The 27,407-nt window shown below is 38.8% G+C and overlaps 2 protein-coding genes across 7 annotated transcripts; one reads left to right on the top strand and one right to left on the bottom strand.

Annotated features, from left to right (window-relative positions):
• The first annotated feature begins 1,593 nt into the window (after positions 1–1,593).
• otop2 (otopetrin 2) lies at positions 1,594–10,211 on the top strand. 3 transcript variants are annotated; one of them, XM_060892219.1, is made up of 7 exons: positions 1,594–1,612; positions 4,237–4,617; positions 6,406–6,542; positions 6,819–6,877; positions 7,044–7,174; positions 8,038–8,849; positions 9,114–10,211. In XM_060892219.1, exons 2-7 carry the CDS (start codon positions 4,239–4,241, stop codon positions 9,282–9,284), a joined length of 1,689 nt encoding a protein of 562 aa, XP_060748202.1. In that variant the 5' UTR covers positions 1,594–1,612; positions 4,237–4,238; the 3' UTR covers positions 9,285–10,211. The 3 variants fall into 3 exon arrangements, with proteins under 3 accessions (XP_060748202.1, XP_060748201.1, XP_060748200.1); XM_060892218.1 differs by having other exon boundaries at positions 4,234–4,617; XM_060892217.1 differs by lacking the exon at positions 1,594–1,612 and having other exon boundaries at positions 3,910–4,617.
• A 731-nt stretch (positions 10,212–10,942) lies between these two features.
• Positions 10,943–27,360, bottom strand: hid1a (HID1 domain containing a). Of its 4 annotated transcripts, none has more exons than XM_060892212.1 (19): positions 27,188–27,360; positions 25,857–26,006; positions 24,677–24,847; positions 22,756–22,881; positions 21,672–21,778; positions 21,262–21,378; positions 18,245–18,452; positions 17,265–17,321; positions 17,017–17,157; positions 16,833–16,923; positions 16,586–16,737; positions 15,839–15,917; positions 15,551–15,715; positions 14,150–14,377; positions 13,652–13,815; positions 13,322–13,411; positions 12,792–12,883; positions 12,024–12,182; positions 10,943–11,896 (listed from the first exon to the last, which is right to left on the bottom strand). In XM_060892212.1, exons 1-19 carry the CDS (start codon positions 27,251–27,253, stop codon positions 11,833–11,835), a joined length of 2,427 nt encoding a protein of 808 aa, XP_060748195.1. In that variant the 5' UTR covers positions 27,254–27,360; the 3' UTR covers positions 10,943–11,832. The 4 variants fall into 4 exon arrangements, with proteins under 4 accessions (XP_060748195.1, XP_060748197.1, XP_060748196.1 ...); XM_060892214.1 differs by having other exon boundaries at positions 13,670–13,815; XM_060892213.1 differs by having other exon boundaries at positions 22,756–22,878.
• Positions 27,361–27,407: the final 47 nt, after the last annotated feature.

The following is a 27,407-nucleotide window of genomic DNA, read 5'->3' as shown; positions in this document are numbered from 1 at the left end:
TTCGATACAATAACATTAAGATTCAAGATTTCATTTGTCACAGTCACACTTGTATACAGCATTTGCAGTGAAATAAAATCCCGGCCACTCTTCTTTATACTGTGCATACAAATAACTAAATTAAAATGAATAGAAATAATAAGAAATACTATGACAAAATAGAGAAAAATTGATGTGCAGAATGTTATTAAAATATAATGCCCAAATAGTATAAAATTAAGTGCATTTATATATAAGTGCAAATATATTTAAGTGCATGTATATAACGTGTAAGATTTGAATTATAGTAATGCTAATGTTATTGAAAATTCATCAATATTGTCTAATTGGATTGCAAGACCCTGCAGCAGATAGTGAGTCTCTCTTCCCTCTATCATAAACATTTACACCACATGCTGCATCCGCAAAGCCAACAGCATTGTGGATGACCTCACACACCCCTCACACACACTATTTAACCTCCTCCCATCTGTGAAAAAGGTTCCGAAGCATTCGGGCCCTCACGACCAGACGGTCTAACCGTTTCTTTCCACAAGCCATCACACTCCTCAATAACTGAACTGAACTGTACCGAACACAATGCACAATACACACACACACACACACACACACACACAAATGCACAACTGTATGGACTGCACTGACCTACACCAAATACACACTCTTCCGATATACATCCATGTCTACAGCACCACCCATATCAAACTGTTTACATGCTGTTTTGCAAACTGTTTTTGCTCTTTGCACATGCTGTCTTTCACTTTTCAGTCAATTGCTGTTTTGCACAATAGATAAAAATACCGCATGTAACTGCTGCTATTACACTAAGTGTTTATTTCTGCACATGCAATATTGAACATACAGTATGTACACTGTTATGCTTTTGTGTAATGTCTTGTATTATTTGTTTGCACTGTCTTTTGTCTTGCACTGTGTGCACCAGATTGCACACATGCACTTTATGTATCTAGGACTACTTACTTAAGTCCTTCGCTCTGTCTTTGTTTTATGTAGCACCATGATCCTGGAGAAACATTGTCTCATTTCACTGTGTACTGCAATATATAATATATATGGTTGAAATGACAATAAAATTCTTGATTCTCTTGACATGGTCAGGTTTAAGACTTCATCAACACTGCAGTATAATTAGCAAAAGCACTAACTTTTCATAACTTGTAATCAGCCATCCAAGAAAAATATACTCATACTCATCAATCACCTATTGTAGTGTTCTACAGAAAAATAAAAAATACTGAATGATATTCTCTTTAATCAGGCATTATTTATTTATTTATTTATTTAGTTAGTTAGTTAGTATTTTTACCTTCATTTAATTTTTTTTGCCTCAGTGATGGCTGTTTTCATGTCTACAGGTATAAATATAGTTACACTTCTAGCTATTATATCATAAAATGTGATTTTTTATTGGATATGATATATGGTTATTCATGACAGACATTTTTCATCTTTATTTATTACAGTATCCCTTCATGTCTTCGTGGCTGTAAATCTTTTTTATACCGTGTGAATATATGAACTATATAAACCATGACCGTGGCAATGTTCTCATCATTATCAGAGGCTCCGCTCACCACAGGTACCGCTCTAGGTAAGAACTGAACGTATGGAAATAGCTTTTCTAAGTGTTCAACAATTTGTATAATTTGTATACCTTAATGTATTTAATGTGACATTACAATGAATTAGAGGTAATGCATTTTGTTTCTTTTCTGCTGTGATTTAATTGATCACGCTTGTAATATGAATCTCTGTGATATTTACTGTATACCTGATTTATATAATGGACAGAAAAAATTCTCCTTAAATTAGGAATCGGTCAGTAACGTTATCACCTGGATTGGACATTCAAGTTAAAAATAATCTCAGTGGTCAAACAGTGTTATCAGAATGACCATTTCCATGAACTTAGTTTAACCGTCTGTACTGTATGTTAGAGCAGTTTCAGTAGCGCCATAGCAAGAGATCTTTGTTCTGTGTCTCACATACTGTAGACTGAGTAAACATCCTGCAAAAACTACTCATTGAAAGGGTTACGAACATGACCGGATCTGGCTGCGGTTTTTGAAAGTATTCCATCATACAAACAGGATCAGGATTTATGAAGATAAAATGTTCCTCATTTTTCCCCTTTTTTTTTACCAGGTCACTGGCATTGCAATTGCAATTGTCTGAAAATCGACTTATCAGACATTTTTAATCAGTATAAATTAATTCATTATTTAATCCCCACAGGTCTGCTATAAAATTAGTTAGGGCTCTGTTGGCTTTCATCGTGAGATGTTTTTTCTCTCTCTCTGCATAACCTTACACAGAATTTAGAAAGCTTATTAAAAAGCACTTTGGGCAGAGATCACTATTTATGTGAAGACAAAAACATTTGTGTGATAAAAAAAAACTAACCCCTTTTTCTATAAATATGAATATGTAATTTTTCATACGTATTTCTTATGAATTTATCTAGCATATCAGGTTGCCCCTACAAATTCTTAAAACCCTGTGTTTTTACTTTTATTTGAGTCCTAACCACCATGGCAGACCAGTGACATCCATGCATTTTGAATAGGAAAATTACAAAATGGAATCGTTCACCTGTTGCTCTTCAATGGAGAAAAAAATGTGTTTGAACAGCACAAGAATGAGCACATCATTGTTCAGGTAACAAGAAACAGATTGAAATGTATCAGGATATGTGCAGGTTGATTTTACCATTAATCATTAATACATTGTCTGCTATCTATAGTGATAACGGTGGAGTAATGACTAATGCTGTACCATACGATCGATGTGTGTCAGATGCTGACGTTTCAGGCTTCTGTTGTAGTGAACAGGACAACAAAAACATCAAGTAGTTGTCCAGCAACACTGGCCGTTACCTGGCACTTCAGTCACCTTCTCGTGATATAATCACTATATAATTACTATATCATGTCCTATTTACACTATATTAATGTGCTACATGTAACAGACACTAGTTCCTGTATCTGACAGCTTAGACAACCAACAAATCTAAAAATAATTCATGACCAGAACGAAAAAGTAGATTAAAGATTCTTAAATGGTTCAAAATGTTCCCCGTTTCTTTAAAATATCGTGATGATCATTTTTAATTCAAATTTAATTCCACATTTTTTGTATAATAGCTTTAGCAGGTCTGATATACACTGTGAATGTTGAATCACCATGGACAATATTAATATTATTCCAGGAGCCCACACACAATAGGTGTTTATTTCATGCTGACCATTTTGCTGTGTGTTAGGTGCTGTAATTTACCAAACACTTCTATCCTGTCTGAGATTATGAAAGATGAAGGGGTGGAAGGTTTATTACTGAGAGAAAACACATGGTGGCCAAAGGGCATCAGGTTTATTGTAACATCTCCCTTCGACAAAAAAAAAAGTCTTTACTGGCTTCCCAGTGATCCATCTGGGCTTGTGTATTAATATTTTACTTTTTTTATTATGAACAATGAATACAAGCACATAGCTGTAATACTGGAAACAATAACCTATCTATCTTTTTATCTATCTATCTATCTATCTATCTATCTATCTATCTATCTATCTATCTATCTATCTATCTATCTATGTATGCATCCTGATAACATAGGTATAACATAGGTATAGGCATATAATAACATATTGTTTTTACACTACACTTTTTCCCACAGTTTTATTTATTTTATTTATTTATAACAGTATTATTATTATTATTATTATTATTATTATTATTATTATTATTATCATCATCATCATCATCATCTTAACATGCACTATCTGATCTTGGTGCTTATGATAATGACATTCTAAGGGTTTTGTCTTTTTTCCCCCTCATTTTTTCATATGGGTATTTACACTTTTAAACTTACCTAAATAATGTAAAAGCCTACATCACCTACAGAAAGCCTGTACTGATATGGATCACTGTGTTTAAAATCCCACAAAAGCCTAAATGTAGGATATTCTAACTTCCACGCCTTACCTGACGCATCATATGTGCGGTTAGTCACGTGAACAAAGGTCACCTACGTATAAATCATCCCATCGCAGATGACTGTTATATACAGTATTACCTGCGGTGCGCTGCCCTGAGAGTCAATGTCCATCTTTAATAATCAGAAATAAAGAATAAACAAAATGCATTTCGGCACATTAAAGCTTATGGATCTGCATGAACTGAGCTTGTACATCCACGGCTTATCTTTCGAAGCAGGCATGATGAGCACCAAAGAGGAGCTAGAACATCAGGAGAGCCAGATCTCCACGGTACAACACGCAGGGACGCACGTCGCGCTGGGGACGCGTTCTGCCAGCATCGCTCTGTCCTCCACCGGGTCATGGCGAGACTCGACGCGCAGTTGGGGCTGGCTGCTGTCCGGCGCGGTGCTCGTTAACGTGCTTGTGCTCGGATGTGCGCTCGTCAGCGGCAGCGTGTTTAACGCACAACACGTGACCAGCGTGCACCTGCAGCTTTACCTGGTGGCTCTGATCGTCTCCACTACAGTCTGGATGGTCTTCTATAAAGCGTACACGTGCCGAGAGGACGAGGCAGTACTCTATAAGGATCTGCACGCCGGGCCTGTGTGGCTCAGAGGTGGGGTGTGTGTGTGTGTGTGTGTGTGTGTGTGTGTGTGTGTGTGTGTGTGTGTGTGTGCGTGTGTGTCTCTGTTTGTGGGTGTCTGTGTGTGTGTGGGTGTGTCTGTGCGTGTCTCTGTTTGTGGGTGTCTGTGTGTGTGGGTGTGTCTGTGTGTGTCTCTGTTTGTGGGTGTCTGTGTGAGTCTGTGTGTGTGTTTGTGGGTGTCTGTGTGTGTGTGTATATGTGTGTGTGAGTGGGTCTGTGTGTGTGTGTGTCTGTGCGTCTGTGTGTGTGTGTCTGTGTGTGTTGTGTCTGTGTGTGTGTGGGTGTGTCTGTGTGTGTCTCTGTTTGTGGGTGTCTGTGTGTGTGGGTGTGTCTGTGTGTGTCTCTGTTTGTGGGTGTCTGTGTGTGTGGGTGTGTCTGTGTGTGTCTCTGTTTGTGGGTGTCTCTGTGTGTCTGTGTGTGTGTTTGTGTGTGTCTGTGTGTGTGTCTGTGCGTCTGTGTGTGTGTGTCTGTGTGTGTTGTGTCTGTGTGTGTGTCTGTGTGTGTGTGTGTGTGTGTGTGTGTGGTTTCTCTACCCTATTTCCTGTAAATGTGATCAGCATCCACACTTTTTTCTATATTTTCCTGACCACTTCATTGGTCATTCAAATTAAAAACATTAAAATTAGGAACCTACACAGTCATGGAGATACTTAGGTGATCGCTGCAGAACGGAGGTGTGGAGCTGGTCCAGATAGAACTCCTTCTATAACTCTAACCCTTACCCTTATCCCTAACCTGTATAATGCCGTACAACACAAACTATCACACTTAACTCACTTATCCAGCCTAAAGCACACTGAGAGATGCTCTGGACTTTTTGTGCTGCAGCAAGAGGTCCTTGCATTCAGTCAGTTATCCAAGCCAGTCATGCAGTCAAGCAGATGCAGGTGAAGAGTTTCAGTTAATGTTTACATTAAACATCAGAAGTGTTATATCATGGAGTTTAACTATGGTGGTGATGCCAGCTGGACTTATCTGAGTATTTCAGAAACAGCTGATTTCCATGCAAAACAGTTTCTAGTGTTTTCACAGAATGGTTTGGAAAACAAACAACAACAACAACAATAATCCACTGAGTGGCATTTCGGTAACTTGTTGATAAGAGGTCTGAGGAGAATGGCCAAACTTGTTTGAGCTGACACAATGACTACAGTAACTCAAATGTTCTACTCTTTACAACCACGCTGAAAGACAGACCAGATTCCTGTTCTTTACTGATAGGAGCAGAAAACAATACAGACTTTTCAGGAAAGACTTCATGACCGAACATTTGTTTGTTGCACAGATGTTCCACAACATTGTAAACAAATGTACCTATAATCTGACAGTAAATGTATGAAAGCAGAAAAGTTGGAAAGACAGTTGGAAAGAGCTAACACTGGATACTCTATATAAAAAAATCAGGACATTTCACATGATTATTTGTTTTCGATTTTCTTTTGTTAAAAGACAGCATACTTTTTTAAATCCAGTTTCTTGATAGTTTTAGTATATCTAGAGCATTCAATTCACAAGTCCCTATTAATTTGTCACTTTTACTATAGAACCGGTAAAGAACTAAACCTGTGTTTCGGTTTGTAGGCAGCACTTCAGCCAGAACATTGCTTATCTAGAACACATTATATACGTACGCCTCATATTTAAGAATTAAACACCAAACCCACTGAAAATATAAATCAGCTATTTTTGCTTTATGTTGTCTATGATTAACATTACACCGTTCACATCAACATTAACAATCTGCTCATGATTTTTCATTAGGTGGCCTGGTGCTGTTTGGAATCTGTAGCTTAATCATGGATGTTTTCAAGATAGCCTTCTATGTGGGTCGTGTGCACTGCGACTCACCTGTGAAAATCGTCTTCCCTGCCGTTCAAGCCATGTTTGTTTTGGTGCAGGTGAGTTGACCGCAGACAAGCAGAAACTCCATTGCTTTGTATACAATACAGTTCACTTTGCAATCTCATCTTTTCCATGTACTATGTTTATTTATTCTTAATTCTTACTTTTTTATCTCATTCATTTAAATTCCTTTTGGAAGTGTAATGTTTAAATGTCCTTCTTGGTGTCTGAGATTGACTGACCAAGTACTGTATCTCACCTCAGTATCTCACATCTCAACTTTATTATGATCTATAACCATTTTTGTGCAACTTATTTCTTTTTCATTTCAGACTTACTTTCTCTGGCTCCATGCCAAGGATTGTGTACAAGTGCAGAGAAACGTAACTCGGTAAGTGTGCTGGTAGTTTTTTTAAATGCATGAATGTACAGTGTGAACGGGAGACACTTTAGTGTCATTTGTGGCAATGTAGAGCTCGTTGCTCTTACTATGAACGATGGGGTCTCTGAAATGATGTTATCCAAAAGATTTCACATTTGTGTCTGTGATTGTTTAGCTCTGGGTTAATGCTCACCTTGGCAACAAACCTGATGATCTGGATGATGGCAGTGACAGAAGAGTCTCTCCATCAAACAGTGTATCCCAATGATACACGTAGCTTTGGTTCCCGGAGTCTCACACTTAAAGGTATTTATTCCTGAATGCTCTTCCCCATACAGTCTTCCCTTACATTGTTGTCATCCTTGTTAATAATATACAAATATGGTTTTCTTACAGACTTAAGGGCTAAAGCTGCAAAAACTGTTTTTCTCAGAATATTCCAGACATATTTCATTGTTAAATTTAAATGTTTTACGTTAATTGGCCAAACTAGTCAAGTCAGTGCAGCTGAAACAGTTTCAAAATTTCACTAGAAATTTGAAAAGCAAGTGTTATTCTGTGTCATCATGTGACATTATGCAAATACAATTCAAGCAAGTCAGTGGAGTCCAGGTTTGTGGCCAGTTTTAATGTCATACTGAGTGAAATTGGATTTCCTAATGAGGGTAAAATATTTGAGCATGATTCTGTACCATTTTAAGGCATAAATGGTTTCTTATTTACTAATAAGATCATTTAAAACTTCCTAAATAAAGTTATGGTGATAAGATGATTATATGTATAAGATGAAATCATATAAAGATGAAACTGATGTGCTTAATTAGGCAGTCGAAACACACAATGACTTTATACTCTTACCTTAATTATTGCAGTTCCCAGTTCCCAGTAAAATCCTACTCTCTCTCCAGCGATTAATATCATCTAGATAATTGAGACTTGTACCCAAGAACAGCTGCTGTAATTATATATGCAAGCTTTCTTCCTTGTGTCGTCTCGGGGAGTTTTTGATTGCTGCTCTTACCTCTGGCGTTTTCATTAAGGATGTAAATGACCATCGAAGTTTCTGTAAAGCTGCTTTGTGCCTATTTTTAAAAGTGATATACAAATTCAATGGAAATGAAATAAAGATACAGCATGCTGATTTTAAAACCTTCCCCTGTCGATTTTAGCTAGTGCTTCTGATGACAGCAGTTGCGTGTGCACTATTGCGGCTTGCAACGTCTTTGAAGAAGGCTACTATTACCTCTATCCATTCAACATTGAGTACAGCCTGTTTGCATCAGCCATGGCTTATGTGATGTGGAAAAATGTGGGCCGGCTGGTGGATGACCACGGTCACCATGAGCACCGCTTCCACATGCGCGATGTGCTGATCGGCCCGGCCACCGGCCTCCTGGTGTTAGTGGCTGGCTTGACCATATTTGTAGTGTACGAGGTGGATGTATTATCTGACGAGCCAGGAAGGAAAGACACGGCCCTCATCATGTACTACGTAACCAACACAACCACGGTGGTACTGATGACTGTGGCAGCGGCGGCCGGCTGTGCTGTATACCGGCTGGAACAGCGTGAGCATGCTGTGGGGAAAAACCCAACACGCAGCCTGGATGTAGGGCTGTTAGTGGGCGCCTCTGTAGGCCAGCTCACTGTCTCTTACTTTACCATCGTGGCCGTGATAGGGATCGGTGTGGGTGGCTTGGTCAACGCCCTCAACCTGGCTTGGAGTGTTCTCACTATAGTCGAGCTTTGCGTACAGAACATATTCATAATCGAAGGCTTGCGGCGGGAGCCACACCAGGACACACGCCGTGCCAGCATCTTCTCCAATCTGCTCGCCTTACAAGCACACGACGAGCGTAGGAGGTCCAGCAACGTACTCACCCCTCGTGGCTCCATCGCCATCTCAGTCCACAAGCCCCTGCCCTGGAAGAGGAAGCTTCTCAAGGAGATCTCATCATTCCTGCTGCTTTCCAACATTATTGTGAGTTTTTTTTTTCTTCTAAATTCATTAGCAAAACACAAGCAATATTGTCTTCCTATGGATTCACAAATATATAGTCCATGTAATTCGAACCCTTGTGAATTTACCATCACAGTCAGAGATGTAAGAACACAGCAATCACACTTGGGTGCATCTGATTTCACTCATTCATTTTTAATGGCGGTTAATTTATGGTATCAATATAAAAATGTCTAGAGCATTTTGTATGATTTACAGCTAAAAGAAGTCCATGTTTCTCTCCAGCTTTGGATCATACCTGCCTTTGGAGCACGGCCGCAGTTTGACAACCCCCTTGGAGCGGATTTCTACGAGTTTAGCATGTGGGTGGCTGTGGTTAACATTGGACTGCCTTTTGGTATCTTTTACAGAATGCACTCGGTAGCCAGTCTTTTAGAGGTTTACCTTACATCATAAATCCACAGCTTTAGACAATACCTGCTCACGTTTTATGAAACTATTTGTTTTGTAAATGACACTATCTATTTTTATACTTTTTTGTCTAATATATTTACTTCGAAAAGAATGAATGAATGAATGAATGTAAAGATGTGTATATTAGGTGTGGTGTACAGTATATGCAGTTGGGTGACAAATTAAAGGTGATTTTTACACTAGGAACATTTACTGTGGTCCAAATCAGAGTGGGATTGTTCCCAGTACGCCGTGGAGTTTTAACCTGGTTTCAGTATAGTATTATATTGATATAATACTATATCGACTTGATAGTCCATAGTATCGATAGGTGCATTTGTGTTTATTACAATGTGCATCGAGAACACAACCACCAAATTCACACCACCTCAGAAAGTCAGAGGAAGTCAGAGGTTTACTCTCATGTGGTGCGCTGCCTGGTCCACATGACAACTTTCATATTAACAATTTTTCATTCGAACCATCTCTTTCAGACTAAACTATCAGTGTGAAAGCCTCCTTAGTAAGGTGTTGGGCCAGCACAAGCTGCCAGAAAAGCTTTAATATATAATGGCACAGCTGTTGTGTACTGTTTTTCCAAAAGTTGTTCCCCCAGTTTGATGATGATGATGATGATGATGATGAGAGCGCTGTCCAAAATCTCTCATTTAAATGGGTTGAAGCATGGGATATAATTTACATACATTTCACACCCAGTGAGCCCTTGACAAGTGGACACAAAACCATGCCAGGAAAATGCTTCAGGTGCAACACAACCAACTGTTTTTTCCCCACCTGTCTGTATGTGATGATTATATACAGCTTGAAATATTTGAAACTTTATTCATTCTACACATTAGGAAATACAAATATTTGTACTTCTGATATGAAAACTGCACTTTGTAAGACAATAAAACTAAATAATCTGTTTGCATGGACTCGTTTATATTGTATAATGAAGTCTTATTTACTTATGCAGAGTGGAAAAAAACAAAACAGTGTGTAGTGAGTGTTCTCTGTTTGCTTATGCGTTTTCTTTTTGTTCATCACTCACTCACTCACTCATCTTCTACCGCTTATCCGAACTACCTCGGGTCACGGGGAGCCTGTGCCTATCTCAGGCGTCATAGGGCATCAAGGCAGGATACACCCTGGACGGAGTGCCAACCCATCGCAGGACACACACACTCTCATTCACTCACACAATCACACACTACGGACAATTTTCCAGAGATGCCAATCAACCTACCATGCATGTCTTTGGACCGGGAGAGGAAACCGGAGTACCTGGAGGAAACCCTCGAGGCACGGGGAGAACATGCATTTTGTTCATGTTTCCTTTAAATGCAATATCTGAGAGGACATGTGGACATGCTGTTAAATTCAAAATGAAACCCAATGAAGGCAAACTGATGTTAAACTGTGTTTATATTACATGACATCAACATCCTCAATGTACTTCTTTCCCTGGTTTTTCCCCCATACATGATGATAACATCTACACTAATCATAGCTCACTTCCTTCTTTCACTCAAATTAATTATTAACATGTTGTAAAGAAGTACCTAATATTTGTTCCCAGGTTTTCAAAGAAGGAAATTGAGGACAAACTGGTGCGTCTACCCGTAATTATCATGTAAAATGACTCACAGGATATCATGTTTTTAGAGCTCAGTGTAGATTGTTTCTCTTTTTTTTTAATATTGCGACAAAAAATTGACTTTAAACATTGAGCACAGTATATACATTAGATCATCTCATTAGCAAATCTGATATGCAGACAAAAAAATAGTAATCAGTAATCAGCTCACCATAAATGATTCTCATCATCAGAACATAGCAGGTCATTTGTTTACAGCAGAATACTGGTGAGATGTGTAGACGCTCATGGCTGAAACGCTTTGTGGTCCTATCAAACATGAACCTGAATATTAAGAGCATCAGGAATGCGGACGCTTCTCTGACCACAAGTCACGAGTAGGATTAATGAGACGACCTACAGAATAAGCGAACGTGTGTTTAACAGAGATAGCTAGAGTTTTGCTGCCTTCTAGTGGCACTGGCCTGGCAATACGGTCACAGTTGATGCTGAAGGTCACACTAGCCTACTAACGCCACTTTGTTACTACGCCACATGCGACCAAATTCATTAGACTCTCAAATATGATTCCATCAAATATATATATATGTTTATGTATATGTTTTTCTATACAGTGGCTGTTCATACGGTAGGAAAATCATTCATCCATCCACAGTGAGATATTCTCAATGGTTTAAGCTGCTGGACATTACACGGTCTTATCAAAAGGCAGAGCTATATGTAGAAACCTTATCATTTGTCCACACATGCCAACTCAGTGAGCTATGAACACTGTTACAGGTTTTCCGAGTCACTGAGTTCAGATTAAACCTCTGAGACTTACAAGAAGGGACACGGCACTGCACTGAAATTGAAGACTAAGCTTTAAATGGGGTGTTTGCAGTGAGAATGGTGACGACGGAAATCATCAAGCAGCCCTCTGTTCAGTCACTGACAGGCTGCGCATGGATTCTACATTCTCTGGATCTCGAAGAGACGGACGTCTGTGTCGTACCAGATTGGTGGGTCAACGTTGCTATAATGAAGAAAAAGATCAAAGATTAAAAAAAAAAAAAAAAAGAATGTGCTGTGCTATTCTCTCTGAATGCATGGCGTTAGAGATAATTAAAGGTTAGAGGTTTTTCACGTTATACAGTGCTCACCGGAGATAGATGACGCCCCACATGTATGTGCGGAACCACATGGCTGTGCCTGCGTTGGCCTGGTATTTTCTGATCAGGATAGGGTGAGGCACAGGCAAGAGCCCCACAAGGGTACCGTGTTGGAGGAATTTCAGGATCTCGGACTCGTCTGTCAAGCCCCTGTGAAGAAAATATATGGCAGAGCATGTGATTGGAGCAGAACGTTGATAATTATAAAGCTTTATGTTACTGCTCAGCCAGTTATTTACGTAAATAAAATAGTGCATTTAAATTCATTAATAAACGTGATAAAAGGCATAGCCTTTAACAGAATGTTGCCCACAAAAAACATACTACATCTCTACTAATGCAATGTGTTACAAACAGAACCAAGTATAATACAGTGAAATGTCATGTCAGAGAGGATTTTGTTGCGAGCGGTACACAAGTGGAGCCTGAGTGATCGAGCGCGACGCAAACGCATAGAGTACTATATTGAGCTGAGTGACACATATAGGGGTAAATTGACACAAGATTAAGTAAAATTAACAAAAAATCAAGTATATTCTGTGATATTCAAAGGAGCTCAAAATATTTAAAAATGACCACTGATTTTCTGCAGACTTGGGCCAAGACTTGTCATGTGATATCACAACACACATTCATCTAAAACCTTTTCAACATTTCAAGTAGTTTTCACTCAAAAAAAAAAAAAAATGCAGCAAAATTAAGCATTTTTGGCATCACACACAAAAAAATAAATCTATAAATGTTTGGACATTTCCATACTTGTCAATGCAGATCTTCTCCACTTGGGGCACTAGGACCTGCAGCAGGCGCATGATGGTCTGTAGAGGGAGCTTGCTTTTCCAGGACATGACCTGCACCACAGAGAAAGCAGAGCTTACAATCAGCCTGTTAAGAAGAGTTTGATTAAGAATGCTCAACTCATACAGGGTGTAAATATTAATAAACACAATCTTATCTATCAAGACTTTCATTACTCTTAACTAGCAGTCCATATGTTGTTACATTATGTTATCTAGTGCAGTTTAGCACAATCAGTCAGGTTTGAAACAACCAAGACGTATCTAGTCAGCGCACTGAAGCTTTTACTTGCCTGGTCTGCTGGCTAATGAGCTTATGATTTCTCCCTAATATTATTCTTAGCCAGATATTTTTATTGATCTCTTCCCTTAAAATTCAATTATGGAATAATTTGCATTCAGTTAAAGAGCAAACCGACATTCGTTTACTTCCTTAGGGCTTGATTATGTTTCAGATATGATGCATATCACACAGCTATGAAAGCTACACACCCACTCTGGAGTCGGGACCCAGTATGTGGCGGCCGATGATGCACTTGACAGACGTCTCCTCACCATTTCTGCCTCCGTGTAGAAGACGTCCTGTGGGGGAAACATGAAATAGCATCCGCTTGTGTGAACATTAAATACCCCTCCCCTGACAATCATTTTGCACAACCACTTTGTAAATTAATTGTAACCGCTCTGAACTTTCCAGACCCTTCTGTGCCATAATGCTTTGAAGATGTAACTGTGTTTTATGGGAAATACATTTTTGGAACAGCAAGTATTGCAACAGCAAGAACATTTATGTAATAATAATAATAAAAAAAAAAACCTTACCAGAGAGAATCGTCTCACCTCGTTGTCTCTTCCAGAGTTGGACTCTGTGTCACTGGCCCCACTCAAGACGGCATGTTCGGGTGAGTTTGGAGTTTCTGTCTTTGGCACGGTCACCATGGTACCATCCTCTGATACTTGGGACTTCTCTGTTAGTTTATCAATACCTGAAAATGACATTTATAAAGTTCAGCACCAATGCAAGTGTGATAACATTGATAAAGTCTATAGTAGGTGGAAGAGTTTTTCTTTTCTTCCTTTATTTCTTCATTTCCTTTCTTTCCCCTCCCCTCCCTTTCCTTTCTCTTTTTTCCTTTTCTTTCTTCTCCCTTTCCCTTTCCTTTCCTTTCATTTTCTTTCCTTTCCATTTCCTTTCTTTCTTTCCTTCCTTCTCTTCCCTTTCCCTTTCATTCCCTTTCTTGCCTTCCCCTTCCCTGCTCCCTCCCTCCCTCCCTCCCTGTATTATTTTACATTGCCATAAGAGGGATTTCAGGTTGTTACCTGGCAGGGCCACGAGGCTGGTCTTTAGTGTGCCAGGCTCAGCAGGTACAGCTGGATGAGAGCCAATCATGGAAATGGTCTCCTGGGAGTTGGTGCGAGAGATGGCGTCGGGAGATTTCCTCTTCTTTTGCAGTGCTTTCTGGATGGACACAGAGTCGGTAGGCAGGTTGGCAAGCTGGTGAAAGACGTTGCGCTTGCGGATGATGGCGTATACCAAGTTGCAGTTCCCTGAGAAGTAACAGACAACAAGAGAATTCAAATGTATTTGTCACATACATAACGATACACAGTTTGACATGTAATGAAATGCTTCATTGACTTTGGGTAGAAAATCATTAAAAATAAAAAAGAATAAAGTGGAAACGGGAAGAAAGAATATAGAAAAATATACAAACATAAATACAGATTGGTGTTAGAACAATGTGACTTGCAACTATAGTGCAATAAATGTGCAATATATGCTGTGGAAAAAAGTCTGGTACAGGTAGTGTGTGTGTGTGTGTGTGTGTGTGTGTGTGTGTGTGTGTGTGTGTGTGTGTGTGTGTGTGTGTGTGTGTGTGAGAGAGAGAGAGAGAGAGAGAGTAGACAAGCCCAGAAATAGTCCATGTTCTAAGTATTGTCCTGGCTGAGCCTTTTTTAAAAATATATATTTATACCTTGTACCTCATTTTTATATATTTACCTGCATGCAAGAGCTTTTTAAAATGTGCTGTGTCATAATTCTTTGGCATTTTTCAAGGGCCAGATTCTGGAGTTATGCAAATACATTACCAACATTTACACAGTTTAACTCTAAGCACTTACTTTATAAATATAAAGGATATAAAGTGATGTATATATAAAAAAAAATCATTTAAACAGTCTGGTTTGTTTAATGTTCTTTTAATGCCTTGCCAGCATCAATGGTTATTTTCATGTTGTTTTTTCCCCCAATGGTTATTAAAAGTGAGATGTTTGAGTTCTTCTTATACTAAATACACCAACAGAGTCTTACAGTATTTAAACTGTCAGCAAAAGCAGCTATATGAGGTCCTTCACTTTAATTCTTAATAAAAACAAGATTTATTTTGCAGAGACATTTTGGAAGATTCCTAAATACATACTGTACTGTATGTTCTCAGTAAATGTGGTCGCTAACATTAATATATGTTTAACATTCATTCTTATTTTACAGAGAACACCATTCTTCACCATTTGGTAGGAAAGCATGTTCTGTTACGTTATGTAAAAATTTCTAGTCCCAAAAATAAATACATTTATTTTCCAAATCCAATTCCAAACTTTGGAATTTTTGTTACAGGATCTGATATTCCAATACATTTTGTAAGATATGGAGTACTTTTTTGTTTTATCATCCCAATAATGATACTCAGTGCCATCTCTAATAGCAATGCATCTTACCATCAAACTGGTACTGGATAATGTTATTAAAAGCCTCCAGCAAAAAGAAGACCAAGTGGTGGTTCTGAGCAGCAGAGAACAGGAACCAGTTGGTGGAGAAAGCTTCCAGAAGATGGAGGAGTTTATTGGCTGCCACCATGGACAGACTCTTCAGGTAAGGGGACACTAAACAGTGTGAGAACATAATGATTTGGAGATTACACAAAACACACACACACACAGATGGGAGGAAACCCATAAAGTAACCAATTTTAAGCAGATGCATCTGTGAATGATGAATGCACTTACCATTTACTACAATTGTGAGCAAGCAGTCGAAGAGTGGCTGCAGACGCTGATGTCCACTTGTGATGATCTTGTGGAAAACCTAAAGAAGATGTGTTAGAACAAAGGATAACAAATAGTTTGAGAAAGTTCCATTTAACAAGCTATACCTTCCCATCTAAAAAAAAAATGCTGGTATCTGACCAGACTGGAATTCATTTTAAAAATATAACCATCAGATAGCAGGAATTTTGGTATTGCAGTAATAAACACAAAATCATGAAGCTTGCAAATTTTTAAAACTACTGCAGAGTTTCAGCAGATTTGGGCCAAAGACAAATCGTGTGACATCATCACAAGGCTCATTCGGTCAAAACCTCATCGAATCATGTGTATCGAACATCAGTGCATGCTGATAAAAATTACAAAATTAGAATCTTGTGCTTGCAATTTTGCTAATCAAGTGTTTCCAGAAAACAGCACAAAGATCTCAACAAACTGCACCTTGAATTTTGTAAACAAACAAATAAAAAATAGAAAAAAAAAAAGAATTTTTGGCCGTAACAATCTAGACAAAAAAAAATCTGTGTAATTCTGGAGCTGATATATACTGGACTCTATGAGGTTTAACACACAGGTTTGCAACCTTAGAGAAATGAACTATAACACATACTTCTGAGATGCCACAGATCTAAGGAGTGAAAATCTCATTGGAACCTCAACATTATACTCAACATTAAGCATCGGAATCAGAAAGAATTCAGCCCTTACTACGATGAGGAGGTCGGCATGTGTGCCGGTGAACACTGGAATATCCATCGGGACACGAAGAGAGTACGGTTTGTTCAGACGCACTCCGAAATTCCTCTCTCCACTCAGTAGCAGCAAAATGAACACACCGATATGCATGAGACCTACACGGGCTACGGACAAACACAACACAGAATCCGTTTGCTTTACAAAACAAACACATTGATTTGTGTCCCGTAACACAACCACACATGTACAGAATATTTACACTGATCAGCTCTGGCATCATTCAGGTAGTAGAGAATCGGCACCAGGATATCCAGCACATCACTGCTCTTCAGAACAAAGAACAAGAATTTCTAGAACAATGGAGAGACCGAACATGGAGTAAGTAAAGTATAAAAATTGTTTTTTAAAAGAAAATCATGACGGCACCAAGCATGTTCTCTTACCTTGTTAAAATCACAAAATTTCCAGAAGAGGACCAGAAGCTCTTGGTGGAACTGGATCTTCTTGGTGGAGTTGGGTAGGTAGGTCTGAGTGAGCGGGTTAGTGAGAAGGCGAGCCAGGCCTTTCAGCACAAAGTCATAATCCTGAAAGCGAGTGGATTTCTTTTTCTTTTATTTCTGTCTTTTTTTTTTTAAACAAGACATGAAACAATGTGATGAAGTAAAACACATTGTCATGGTACGGTACATACCTCCTCTCTGTGAATTCTGGAAAGGTAGTTCACAAACAAGTTTTGTGGGCCCACAGACTGCCAAAGAGAAGAAAATAGGATCTAGGTTTAGTAGAATAGATCATTCATTTATATTAAATAAACCTATTTTCATGAATCTGTACAAATCTGTACATATTCCTTGTTCTTATTAGACTTAAAGCAGCAGTGTGTATTGTTCAACTGCGTTTCTAGTCTGTTAAACTCCTATTTTTTTACAATAACCTAACCTGAATTCGTTGTAGTCATTTTATTTCAAAACATAGAACCTTATTGTTTATGCAATAGCATCTGCATTGATTTTACCACCAATTGCAAAAGAATAAAAGAACAATAAATACAATGTTGAATCTTTCCATTTTTTTTTAAAATTTTTCAATGATTTTGAAAGATTCAGCAAACCTCGTTGTTCTTCTTCTTTCTTTGTTTTGCTGGATTTGAATTCTACATATATTTGATATATAAGTGACACCAGGTACCAATAAGATTAAGCAATGTGCTTATTAAGGTCACGGCCACGGACAGCCATGGACACGGAAGTGACATCTTTGCTGCTCTTTCAGCCTCTTTACATCCAAGTGATGGTGATAAAAACAGTATTTCTAAATTGTAATAATGGTTATTTACACTTAGTACTGTAAAGGGAATCTATCATTTTTTCGAATTAATATATTTTTATAATACTCATTTCTTACAATTGGGCACAATGAAAATCAACGTTTCTGCCAATCTCATGACATTATAGACATTCAGAATATCTGACAGAAATATCAGAAGTAAATCTAAACTTTCTGTGCTTCAATGCTTAAATCTCACAACCCTAAACAGTCAAATGGAAAGCCAGTCATTCTAATTTTGATCCGATTTCATGAAACTGGGTGTAAATACAGCACTGGTACTGTATATCGCTGTGCACTATTAGAGGACTTGTGTGTGTGCTAAAGGTGTGGTGGCACTCCTACATCCTGCTCGTCCATGCTGGAGGGGGAGGGAGCACGCTGATGCTGAGCGTTCTCGTGCTCCAGTGTGACGATGAGGATCTGCACCGCCTGCTCCACCAGCTGCTCCCGGTAGTCTGAAAACAGCAGGTGGTTGTAGGGAATGCCGTAGCCCACCGGGTCGTATGCACACACCACATTAATCAGGGAGGTGAACAGAGGCAGGGCATGCCTGGGGGGATTATATGTGAGAGTGAGAGAGAGAGAGAGAGAGAGAGAGAGAGAGAGAGAGAGAGACAGAGAGAGACAGAGAGAGACAGAGAGAGACAGAGAGAGACAGAGAGAGACAGAGAGAGACAGAGAGAGACACTTACTTTTTTATTCAAATCAGTTAACCCTCATCATCACATGTATTTTATCAGTTAGCAGACATGAATATCAGAGAGAATGATATTCATGTCTGCTAACTGATAAAATACATTATTATAAATATTAAAAATACAAATATTTTATTTGCTAATAAAAGGAAACGTTCATTCTTGAAGATAAAACAAAGAGGAGCAAATCATAAATAACAGACAATCAGGCAGTTGAGTAAAAAGTTATACTACTTAGGCTGTAACAAAGAATAGAGATAAATATTTCACAAAAAAAAGATACTGATATGTCTGAAATACTGTCTCTTTTCAATTAGGATCTAAATATTCAGTAGTCACTTGAAGTGTCTGACTGTATGATGACCTCTGAGCAGATTTTGCAAACCTTTGTACTCGAGCACACACAAGTGTTAGCATTTGAAAGAAGCTGATGGCGTCGTGACAGCCTTTTCTAAACGAAACAAATGGTGTGCAAACTGGATGTTTAGATATACATGGAGTTGCTAGGTAACGACATTCATTAGGCTTTTAAGCATGTAAACCTACCATATGGGTCACTTTGTAGTGATACAATTACTCTCTGTAGCCATGTCTGTTGCTGCGGGCGATTTTTCAGCCTGCCTCTATCTGTTCATTGGTGGACGAGGATTAGTACAGGACCACAGCTGGCCAGATTATTTAGGCGGTTTATTGTCAGCACGTTGAGGACTTTAGGGGTGGTATGAGTATGTTGAGGCGGTGTAGTGTTCCTGCATTTGTTAAACACCTTGGCTAAACTAGTTTTGACTACAACGGCAAACATAAACAGCTATTTATCTTGGCTGCTCGGTTAGTCAGTCTTTACATTTGTAAGCGGTATGTCTGGGTTTTTGTTTGTCCAGCACATCCCACACATGCTCCATCAGATTAAGATCTGGGGAGTTTGCAGGCCAAGTCAACACCTTGAACAAAGAGTCTTGTTCCTCAAACCAGTCCTCATCGTTGTTTACAGTGTAGCAGGGTGCATTATCCTGCTGTAAGAGGCCACTACCATTAGAGAATACCGTTGCCATGAAGAGGTGTATTTGGTCTGTGACTGTTTTCAGTAGGCGGTACGTGTCAAAGTAACATCCACATGAATGCCAGGACCCGATGTTTCCCAGCAGAACGTCGCCTAGAGCATCACACTACCTCCACCAGCATGCCTTCATCCCACATGCAGCCCCTCAACACACACACACACATATATATATATATACTGTTTATATATATATATATATATATATATATATATATTTATATATATATATATATACATACACATATACACACACACACACACACACACACACACACACACACACACATACACATATATATATATATACACACACCTAAGTAGGTGTTATTTTTTCTAATCCTTACAGACCAAGTACAATAGCAACAGTTTTCTCTAATGGTAGTGGCCTCTTTCAGCAGGACAATGTACTCCACCTTAATTCTGTAGCACTGGTTCAGGTTTGTGGCTCACTATATGGCATCAGAAATGAACAAGCTGCAATGAACACAAATGAATGTGGCCCCTGTGTTCCTGCTTTCATTTGTGTTCATTGCAGTATCTCAATTTCTGATGCCATATAGTGAGACACAAACCTGAACAGAAACTACAGAACTAAGGTGGAATAAGAGGAATATATCTGCACAAATGACTCTCAACAGGATTTTATATTGAAATTTTACTTTCAAAAGAGTGATAGTGTTTGTGATAACACAGAAACACAGAGGAAGGAGGAGGAGGTGAAATAAGAAAGCACTAATGCAACAGAAGGGCAAAATAGCAAAAGAAAGAGCCAAAACAAACATGACATGAGAAGGAGGCAAGACAAAAAGACAAAACACTGAGAAACACTGATAAGTAGCAGTCGCTAGTGAAACACGCTCCATGAACAGATGTTAAAACACTTTATTCGTTTCAGAAAATCATCCAATAGTAGATAATCTACAGCTAATGAAAGACACAAAATCTAGTTTCTAATGCAACTATAATGAATACTAATGATTTATCTATTTTAAATACTGAATAAATATGTGAGAATTGATCAGAGCCTTTGTCCTTTCATCCATCCATTTTGTGTACCGTTGATCCTTTACAGAGTCACAAAGAACCTGGAGGCTAGAACAGAAGACTAGAACTCTCTCTCTCTCACACACACTCACACAAACACACACACACACAAACACAAACGCACGCACACGCACTCACAAACGCACACGCACTCACAAACACACACACACTCACAAACTCACACACACGCTCTCACAAACGCACGCACACACACTCACAAACACACGCGCACACACACTCACAAACGCACACACACTCACAAACGCACACACACACACTCACAAACGCACACACACACACTCACAAACGCACACACACACACTCACAAACGCACACACACACACTCACAAACGCACACACACACACGCGCACACACACTCACAAACGCACACACACTCACAAACGCACACACACTCACAAACGCACACACACTCACAAACGCACACACACTCACAAACGCACACACACTCACAAACGCACACACACACACTTTCCAGCTCTCACTTGGTTTCCTCCCTGTCTGCACTTTCTGTATGTTTATTATAGGCTGAACGACTCACCTATTCTCAGTGGAGCAAAAGAAAGTGACCCAGGGATTGATAATGTTTCCATCTGAAGTTGGTGGCAGGTACATGGCCTCTGAGAAACAGGTCAGCAGCAGCCTCAAGAGTTCAGTCCTGCACACCCACACACACACACACACATGCCTTTTACATATTGCATTTTAATGATCGCAGTTCATCTTGATGTACTGTAAACGAGCCACAGATCCCATCCTGCCTTCAAAGCATCCTGACCAAGCAGGAGAAGAAAGTAAACAGCTCAGCCTGGTTACTACCTAATAACCTGAGATGACGCGATTTGAGATAAGAATCTCTCTGAATGGGCCTTGTGTGGTGGTTACTGATTAAAAGGTTACTCAGGAAACATGAGAAAATGCTCTTTCAAATGGATTTGTTCGTATGCTTACCTGTTAAGATCTTGGATGTAGTTCAGTGGTGGTGACTGTGCGAAGCCCACTCCTGCCTCCCAGATGTATTCACAGCTGTCCAGGGACTGCATATCCTCCAGTGAATCCTGAAAAGTTCACAGAAAAATGGCGTCATAAGTCGAAGACGTAGTCACTAGAAGTTCAGTGTTTCCAACACTTGATCAGATATGTGGAGGACTGTCCAAATGTATTTTCTCACATAAAAAAATATGTGTAATATAATGTGTAATGTGTAAAATATGTGTTGTTTGTTAATTTGTTAGAAGGAATGTACACAGATTGCTTTTAATTGTTCCCTGATGTGAAAGCAAATATCTTGTGGTTAATATTATGATATTATATGATGATCCTAAAATACTAATCGGTTTAGATTTTGAGAGAAAGGCACAGAGAAAAAGCTAGAGAGAGAAAGAGAGAGAGAAAGAGAGAGAGAGAGAGAGAGAGAGAGAGAGAGAGAGAGAGAGAGAGAGAGAGAGGAAGAAAGAGAAAGAGAGACCCTCAAGGATTTCATGATTTGTTGATTGCAGAAATTAACGCAAAATCAAGCAAGCTCTGCACTAGACAGAGGAGTTTATGACTTTTCGCGTGGGATGTGATGTCATTACCAACACACATTCAGCCAAAGACCAATTTCAACAAATATTGTTTGTGATTTCACCTTTCTATGCTAGTTGAACTCATGCTGGAGCTTCACACTGGTTATTCTAAAAGCTACAATGAAGGGGGGAATAAACAGCAAAACATACTGTATCAGCTTTCTGACAGTTAGAAATCTTGTGCAAGGGTAACACAAAAAAAAGCCCAGGGATCTAAATGGTTGCTGATATTTTTAGCTGCACGAGTCCAACTGTAATCATTCACCCTGATACACATCCAAAATGCTTCACCTACTTCCTCATACCACAGGACCTGTCAGTTAGTAATCCTCCAGAGGATTAACAAGAAGAAACCTTGTCTGCTTTACAAGCTGACCCAGGAACTTAAGGTGATTTGGCCAAATGTAACAACAGGGAAGAAGTGACACAGGACATGAAGGGTATACAGATTCTGAGAGGTTACTCACAGGTCCTCCTTTCTTATGGCTCTGTACGGTGAACTCTGGACAGAAGAGCAAGTCGGAGATGGCCAGGAGTAGAGACTCGGCCAGCGGCCGCGCTCCCTCGTCATCTTCGTCCATCTCATCCATCTGCTGAGACACGAGAGCTGACTTGGAGGAACATGAGAAAGATGCTTACACAGTTCCAAATGAACGAATGCACGTAGTAACCTCAGCTTCATTCAGCATGACATACATGTGCAAGCTCACAGTGTGTCTCATGGGGAAGATTTTAATATTGATGTCGTTTTACACTAAAGTAGATTTGTAAAGCATGTAGAGTTGTACAGTGACTATAACACTGCTGTAGTGATCATCTCTGTGAAACTAATCACAAAAAACATGATAATTCTTTAAAGATAGTAAGGAATGTAAAACGATAGCGCATGTTGTTATAGGAAAATAATCCATGATTATATGGCAGGTGCTGGAAAAAAATGCAGCTTGTCAGGCTACTAAAAAACCACAATGCATTAACTCCATTGTCCAAAAACACCTGAGACTTAGGATGCCTTCACATGCTATCAGAATAATCATAAAAACAAGTTTCCCACTAGTAAGTTACCCAGAGTTCTCAGAGTTTTCCAGTCGTAATTACAACTTGAGGAGTGGGAGGAAATAGGAGGAGTGCTAAACTTTCATCATGGCGGAGGAGAGTACAGTTTACAGAATGTTATAGAAATACAGAAAGTTTTGTTCTTTTGTTCGTTTTTCTAAATTCTTTTATGTATATCAGCAATTATTCTATGCATACTGTACATTTTACCCCTTATACCTCTTAATGTGTGTTATGGTATCAAAATAAGAGGAAAAGAAGTAAGTATGAATAAACCTCTTTGTAACAACAACGCATGTGAACGATTCAGGTATGGATAATTCCGCTAGCACACGAAGGCAACATGAACGAACAATTCAACATGAATAAACAATTCTTTACAGAAAGCATTACTTTATCAAACTTTGTACATTTTCTTTGTTAAATAACAGATTTTCTCCATTTTTTAATTAGCCTTAGGTTATACAGATGGTTCTCCATACAAGTCATCCAAGTTAATGAGTTAGTTGTTGCTACAGAAACAATAACGTATTACATTATTGTAATATTGTATTACAGTATTACATAATGTTTGAATTACAGTCTGCACTGTTCATGTTTATGTGCAAATAGAGCTAAAGGATTAAAAATAAAACATTCCATTTCTGACTGATTGCATCTGTTAATCTAAGATCATACTCTAAAGCGTTGAAATCCACGTTAAATAGACTCTAAAGCATTGAAAACCACATTAAATAGACTCCAAAGAGTTGAGAACCACCATAAATAGACTCCAAAGAGTTGAGAACCACCTTAAATAGACTCCAACGTGTTCAAAACCACCTTAAATAGAATCTAAAGAAATCTAAACCACCTTAAATAGATTCTAAAGACTTCAAAACCACCTTAATTAGACATTCAAAACCACCTTAAATTGAATCTAAAGAGTTCAAAACCACCTTAAATAGAATCTAAAGAAATCTAAACCACCTTAATTAGACTTCAAAGAATTCAAAATCACCTTAAATAGAATCTAAAGAGTTCAAAACCACCTTAAATTGACAATCATATTTTTCTGTTTATTTTAACTATTTAGTACGTTTCTGGCTACCGCATGCTAAAGAACTGACAAGTTGTTCCGAGTCAATCTTGTAGTGGTACTCTCACTTTGAGACACCTGATACACATGGGCCAGCCTTGTTCTCTCAGACAACAGTCTGAATCAGAGCTCTGTGTGAGCCACAGCTCTGAGAAGCACCTGTAATACCGACAGAGTGTGTGTCTTATCTCAGTCTTTTGGTTTGTTTGGAATGACAAATTCTGAAATGTAGATTTTAGGGGCATGTTACTCACTCCAGCTCGTCCGGCCCCTGGGACGGTGGACCAAAAGAAGCCCCTCCAATCCTGGTCTTCAAAGATGTAGGGCAGGATTCGGCTGAGAATGCGCGTGCAGTTCAGCACAACCTGCTTCTCTCTCTCACTGGGGCATCCTGATTCTGCTGCTTGCACCAGCTTCTCCACTGCCTACATCAACCAAACACATGAAGTATATTAGCGCACGTGCAGATAAAAACACAAACACAGAAACTGATCTCTAGTCCTTCCACTTGTTGTCACTACAAGCTTAGAACAACAGCTTACAAGAACCACACTGGACGGACAAACATTATTCTTCCAAAAGATATTTTTTCACATAGTTAAGTTCATAAGTTCAGTGTTTTAGTACGGTGTTGAGTTCAATGAGGACTAAATTTATTTCCTCCCAAGAAAAAATAAAAATTCCTTTCATTTAATCAATATTATTTGGGAGAAATTTGTTTTGGTAAATGGGGCAAAAAAAAAAATCAGTGGACATTAGCTTTCATTTATTATTTTTATGTAAGCAGGAGTGGGTAGTCAGGTGTAATGCAAAGAAATGACACCTTCATTAACTAGTAAATAGTTTGCTTGGGGTTGTTGTGGATCAAAAGTCACTGAACTTTACTTGGAATTGGCAGGACACAGAGCACAGTACTGTATCATAGCTTATAGTATAGTATGTAGAACGGCCTAATGTCGTCAAAAGTCTTAAAATAAAGATTACTGATCTAGGTTCAGACACTTTCACTTCACTGAGCTCCACTAGAAGGTTCACTGAAAGGGGTTATTCATGTACTCCTGAATGCCAGCATATGTACAAAGGAAAACTGATCCTAATTGCTGCTCCTTGATGCATATAGTCCCAGGTCTGTCTCTGAATGTTTATAAAACCAGTGGACTTCTGTTTAGATGTTTCTTCATAGGCCCTGATAGGCAGTGTTTAAAAGGAAGCAGAAGGCTGTAGACAGGAAAGGAAGCACAGGGATTGCCTTCCTGTGACTACATGGCACCATAACTTCAGTCACCCAAGCAATCTCTGTTACACGATAATGAAAAGAAAAACAAAGGCATTGACTGAAGGCATTGATTGATGGGATTGAATTCTTAAAGTTTACGCATTGCATCTGAAGCCCCTGACAGGGGTGAATTTATTGTTGGCTTTGAATGCAGGTACCTTATAACACATGGTTGCCAGATTGGACGGTGATTCCTCTCTCAATGCTCGGATCTCGGCGGCTGGCACAAGAGCGAATACATCCTGAACTGATGTGGCAGTGTCACCCCAAAATTGGTCCCAGAACGCATCGTCTGTGGCTTCCACTGGCTGAAAGCAAAATACATAAAGTCAGGGGAAAAGAGGGTGACATACTGATATATAGGACCATCTGAATACTTTCTATCTGATAACTTCTATGACTATAAAAGTCTATGCTTTTGCAAATCATTTTAGAGTTTACGCAATATTAAATATCACATTCGAATGAGTTATAGCTCAGTTACTGATATCTGTTTACATTGCATGTGTTTTGTGTAGCTCTTTCCTTCAGGTAGCTTCTTAAACAGTTTGTCTAAAGCCTTGTCGACCTAATGTTCCTGTAGAAGTGAACGTCCAAAAGTGTTTATTCTGTGCTAGATTGTCATCGTGTCCTTTTGCTTACTAAATCAGTAGTGGATCAGAAAGTGATGACAGTCATATTAATAGACTATAAACATTTAAACTCAACAATTCTGGGTCAGATGCTGGAATAAAAATGACTTCATTTATCTTCATTTAACCCAAATGCTTCACATTGTAAATTATTTCACAATATTATATATTATTATGTCTTGATTAACTGTATCCAGAATTTTTAAATTAGTGAAAAGTATAAATTGAAATACAACTAGTGTTTTTTTGGGGTTTTTTTTCCGCCCTCACACGTAGACACTAGTATTAAAAGATAAACACGTCGCGCGTGAAGCTGAAATCTCGCGTTATCTCAAGACTCAAAGTAACAAAGTATGTTTATTGGACTGAATTAATTCTGTATCAATTAACGTCTGACGTTTCCGATCTTTCTGTATAATAAAAAAAAAAAAATACGATAATAAATAAAATAAATAAATAAGTGCCTTTTCAATTTATAATAAAAAAAAAGAAATAATAATAATAACAATAATATATTTATATATGAAAATAAACAAATCGCACCATGAAGTGTAAACAATTTGAAGCCGAATATTGATCTGTTTTCATTACTAACGGCTTCACATCAGCTTTTGGGAAAAGAACATGAACCCAGTGGCAGGTGCACCTCTAAATACTGGAGGAAATATAACAGGTTTAATAAATATTACTGAGGCTACACTGATATTAAAACGGTTTATCGGGCCTGTATCATTAGATGTGAGTCATTTGCGCATCATTGATGTTGCGGATCCTGAATCACCGCAGTTTTAAGTCTCCATCTGGGAATCTTTTTAGGCTTTAACACGTCGTTTATATTTATAATAAATATCACCAACCTGAGTTCTCGTAGTCAGCTGTATCACCGCTTTTCGGAATTTCAGCTTTGAATCGGTATTTCCCATTTTGCGTGAATAATTTCTCCGTGATATAATAATAAGACAGCGGCGCTGCTGCGGAGAGTCGAATCCTCGCCCCCCTCCTCCTCCTCCTCCTGTGCTTGTGTCATTCTCAGAGACCAGGCACAAACTTCCGGCTTCCAAATGCGCGAGGCTGTTG

Source organism: Tachysurus vachellii, chromosome 18 (genome assembly GCF_030014155.1).
Source record: "Tachysurus vachellii isolate PV-2020 chromosome 18, HZAU_Pvac_v1, whole genome shotgun sequence".
Lineage (NCBI taxonomy): Eukaryota > Metazoa > Chordata > Actinopteri > Siluriformes > Bagridae > Tachysurus > Tachysurus vachellii.
The sequence above is the reverse complement of the archived record's forward strand: the minus strand, read 5'-3'. Positions and strand labels throughout refer to the sequence as shown.